The sequence below is a fragment of the Notothenia coriiceps genome, unplaced genomic scaffold (assembly GCF_000735185.1).
Source record: "Notothenia coriiceps isolate Sejong01 unplaced genomic scaffold, NC01 NC01_scaffold00001723, whole genome shotgun sequence".
Classification (NCBI taxonomy): domain Eukaryota; kingdom Metazoa; phylum Chordata; class Actinopteri; order Perciformes; family Nototheniidae; genus Notothenia; species Notothenia coriiceps.
Window position 1 is genome coordinate 1 of NW_011334424.1, and position 4,615 is coordinate 4,615.

At 40.2% G+C, this 4,615-nt stretch overlaps 1 protein-coding gene across 1 annotated transcript; it reads left to right on the forward strand.

The window, feature by feature from the left end:
* The first annotated feature begins 727 nt into the window (after positions 1-727).
* On the forward strand, positions 728-3,656 carry rps7 (ribosomal protein S7). Its single transcript, XM_010792159.1, has 3 exons — positions 728-770; positions 1,158-1,239; positions 2,716-3,656. The coding sequence occupies exons 1-3, from the start codon at positions 728-730 to the stop codon at positions 2,900-2,902; spliced, it is 312 nt and encodes a 103-aa protein (XP_010790461.1). The 3' UTR covers positions 2,903-3,656.
* Positions 3,657-4,615: the final 959 nt, after the last annotated feature.

Sequence of the window (4,615 nt, forward strand, 5' to 3'; positions counted from 1 at the left end):
CCGGGTTGTGGAGGAGGTCTCTCCAGGTTCAATACATGTTTGATTGACTTATTTAAGACTGGTGACCCCTCGTAAGGTCTGCTGAGTGAATGCATCACAACCAGCTTATTATTCAAATTTAAAACAACAAATTTTTTTTAACAATAGACTTCCTTCTTTGACTCCAATATTGAATTCTTTATACTGACTGAATTTATGACTCCTACATTTCTGGTTGTGACCTCCATAGTGTCTGCTGAGTCATATTATAGCGTTAACTACAGCGTCCCTTATCTGTATAATACCTTTTTATAATATGATCAGGTGCATCAAAATATGAACCATCTCTGGTAATAGTTGAATTGTACTACACTTAGATGTATAACGAAAATGCATCTTCACATGTTTGTGATTTTAAGTTGGACTGAGAAATGTAATCCTACTCCTCAAAAATATCCAGAATGATTTTAAATAATGTCACCAAGTTTTTGGAAACCAACATTTTGGAGAGGCGTGACTTTTCACCTCATGCACGTCAGATTTCCTTTGAAATAAACTTTAAAAGATACAAACAGACCTCTTCCACAGCCTGGTATGAGAAAGATGTATACATATGATGATGATGATGATGAATGTGTGTATTGTGTGTGAACCCGACATGGATATCCAGCGAGGTTGCTCTCCTGGCTCTGTCCTTGTGGCGTATGGGAGCGTAGCGTCCAGCTGAGACGTAAAGTCCCGTTCCACGATGGTCGGAGACAAACGCTCCTTCTCCCAGAGATGGGCGTCCTGTATATTCCTACATCTTCCCAGAGTCCTTTGGGGCCATTACTGGGGGGCTAAACCATGCAGTGCACATTATCTGATGTGTTAGGGTTCGACTGATATGGGCATGTAAAGACACATTTTGATTTAAAGTCAATAGCTAGAATTTGGTGACTGTCAAAACTTCATTTATAAGTATTGACATTTTCTATTGAAATGTTTTGTTTAATGCAGAAAGAAGCACGTTCTCGACTCTGAAGCTGTCGAGTAAGGCTAGGAGGAAAGAGGCTTTCAGCAGGTTATATCCAATACTGCGCCCGAATATCAGTCTGACCCTGACTCACGATGTTCTTGAATGAATTGAATTTGAAGCGGTTTAAATGTGTGTGGATCCTGATTGGAGGGTTAATGAGACGATGTTGTTTTTCAGAGGAGAATTCTGCCCAAACCCACCAGGAAAAGTCGCACAAAGAACAAGCAGAAGCGTCCCAGGAGGTGAGACATGTTTAATAAAACACCAGCTCAGATTTACCCTGAGCGTGGGAATAATCAGCTTTTTTGTTGCTTGGATTATCCAGGAAACTATTGTTTGTTTTTATATCACTCTTTCTAGTCTTTACTCTGAGACACCACCGTAACTCCTTATTACAACGAAAACTAGGAAATTGTTGCAATCAATTAGCAAAATAGCTTCATGTTGAGGTTATTCATTCAATCCAAACGTGTGAAAGCTGATCATTTAAGCCATTTGTACGCCACAGCTCACTGGGTCCAGCCTTTCTGTGTGGATCTGTATGCTATTCTTTTATATACTCAACATCCTTAGGAGTTTTGTAAGACATGACAACTAAAAAGTGCAATTTAGATTAAAGGTGGGGGGGTAGGTAATTCACTTCAGAAACACTTGTTATATTCCACGGAATGCTCTTAACATCCCGATAGCAATGAATATATAAAATGCTTTGACAATAAATCCATAAAAAAATGCCATCTGAAGCCGTGGTGCTGTAAAAAGCAACTTTCTTGCTACTACTTTTAAAACTGAACATCAAGACACAATGAATCATAGCTTTAATGAATAGAGGTTTAAATAAACTTTAAAAGATACAAACAGACTTCTTCCACAGCCTTGGATGATGATGATGATGATGATGAATGTGTGTATTGTGTGTGAACCCGACATGGATATCCAGCGAGGTTGCTCTCCTGGCTCTGTCCTTGTGGCGTATGGGAGCGTAGCGTTCAGCTAAGACGTAAAGTCCCGTTCCACGATGTCGGAGACAAAGCTCTTCTCCAGAGATGGGCGTCCTGTATATTCCTACATCTTCCCAGAGTCCTTTGGGGCCATTACTGGGGGGCTAAACCATGCAGTGCACAATATCTGTTTGTACAAGAGGCATCGTGACTTGGAAACGTGAATCTAAGTGCCTATGTAATTGTGTTTTGTCGGCCATAATGAAACGTGTAAACGATGGTCTGCTTTTTATATTGGACATGTGTTCATTCTGACAGTATTTAATGTCAAAGTATGTTACTGTAAGTTTGACTAAGTTTCCCACTTAGTTATATCACTTAGTTATATCACTTAGTTATATCACTTAGTTATATTTATTTCGTCTGCCAGTTATTTTACAGATTGGAAAATGCAGATAAATGACAAACTAAATCCTGAGGTTATGTCTCCATCTAACCTTGAGTCTTGATGTTTTTAGTTCTGCCAAGAGTCCACCACTTAACATATTAAATGTCCTCTGATGTTAATCACAGAAAAGCAAGTAGATATAACATTATAGAGGATAGTAGAAGTGGATTTGGGGGTTTTTACACTCGTATAGAACCCAATTCATTAAATTATTAAAAACAATAATCACTTTTTGGCTATATCTTTCTATTCAGAGATCTCCGGGCTGATTATACGCCCTGCAGGAGAGTTGGGTATTTAACTTGAATTTTTCCTTCGCTCCCCCTCAGCCGCACCTTGACCGCGGTCCACGATGCCATCTTGGAGGACCTGGTGTTCCCCAGCGAGATCGTTGGAAAGAGGATCAGAGTGAAGCAGGACTGCAGTCGGCTCATCAAGATCCACCTGGACAAAGCTCAGCAGAACAACGTGGAACACAAAGTGAGTCCACGTAGATGTGACCGTATATTCAGATAACAGAAACCACTTCAACTCATCGTTACCTCGTTAATCCTTTGGTTTACTGTAAGTCAGATGCATTGACACAAAGCCTTGCATACGTCTTCATAACGAACCAGAACCCCACAGTTTTAAATTGATCTGAAACTAAGTGATCGTGTATTTTGAAAACTTGAAGCCCTCATAGGTGCTATTCTGGTTGGCCGTCTGAAAAGCATCCAACGCATTGATTGTTTAAAACATTTATTCAGACGTGAAAAAGCATGTCTACTTCAAATAAGAACTTTAGCTCTGAGAACTTTTAAAGGAAATGTTATGCTACGTTCAGACACTTAATGATCCATTCAAATTGATGGCTCAAGAAAAAATAAGTCTAAAGCAAACTGAAAACGTTATTTCATGATCATTTTGCATTGCTTTCATGCTGGTCCTTCTGAAACTCAACATCAAGACACAATGAATCATAGCTTTAATGATACATGAGGTTTCAATAAACTAAAAACAGACCTCTTCCACAACCTTGATGATGATGATGATGATGAATGTGTGTATTCTGTGTGAACCCGACATGGATATCCAGCGAGGTTGCTCTCCTGGCTCTGTCCTTGTGGCGTATGGGAGCGTAGCGTTCAGCTGAGACGTAAAGTCCCGTTCCACGATGTCGGAGACAAAGCTCTTCTCCAGAGATGGGCGTCCTGTATATTCCTACATCTTCCCAGAGTCCTTTGGGGCCATTACTGGGGGGCTAAACCATGCAGTGCACAATATCTGATTGTACAAGAGTCACCGTGACTTGGAAACGTGAATCTAAATGCATTTCTGTTCTGTCTAGCTTAAAGAAACATCATTTTGGTTTTAGACAGGTGTACATTGTGATGCTAACTGACTTTGATTGTCAGTTGTACGTAGCTACAGTGCAGATATCTCAATGGAAATCTTAGGTCACTTTTTTAATGCAACTTTCACTAAGTTTGCTTTGATCTGCCAGTTACTATTATATGTATTGATAAAGATGCCAATTACCTTCCAAGACTCCTGAGTGGCTGTTACTGTGATGGGAAACCATGATGTTAGTGTCTCCTGTCCAGCATAAAGAAACATTTAGCATTCAAGTTTAATCTTTTGGTTTTAGACAGGGGCACATTGATATTTCATGCTAAATGACAAACGTCTTTATGCAACTTTCACTAAGTTTGCTTTGATCTGCCAGTCATTATATTAATTGATAAAGATGTCAATTACCTTCCAAGACTCCTGAGTGGCTGTTACTGTGATGGGAAACCACGCAGAGCACATTATTTTACACAAGGGCTTAACTCATGTTTACTGTCATGAGCATGCTAGCATTAATCTGGTGTGAACAGTGGGATTTCTTCACTTTATCAGCTAACTGTTTGAAGAATAAATGTTCCTTTCCACCTGTAGAAAGTCTAATGTTTCTTCACCAGTCAGTGGCTTTTGGGTTTTTAAATGATCAGGGTTCATCATTTGTTTTCTTCTGTCATTAAGTGTGTTGGCTTTGTCTCTAGGAAATCGAGGTGGGTGGCAGTCGGAAAGCCATCATCATCTTCGTTCCCGTTCCTCAGCTGAAGTCCTTCCAGAAGATCCAGGTGCGTCTGGTGAGGGAGCTCGAGAAGAAGTTCAGCGGGAAGCACGTTGTCTTCATTGCACAGGTGAGCAGGAGGGAGATGTCATCATCATGGATGGATCAGTACTGCCGGGTTGTGGTGG

Excerpts from the sequence above, each read along its gene's own strand:
- rps7 (XM_010792159.1), top strand. The coding sequence starts at position 728 with ATGGTCGGAGACAAACGCTCCTTCTCCCAGAGATGGGCGTCCT. Across the intron at positions 771-1,157 it reads CTCCCAGAGATGGGCGTCCT|ACGATGTTGTTTTTCAGAGG; the intron begins GTATATTCCTAC and ends AGGGTTAATGAG. Across the intron at positions 1,240-2,715 it reads AAGCAGAAGCGTCCCAGGAG|CCGCACCTTGACCGCGGTCC; the intron begins GTGAGACATGTT and ends GCTCCCCCTCAG.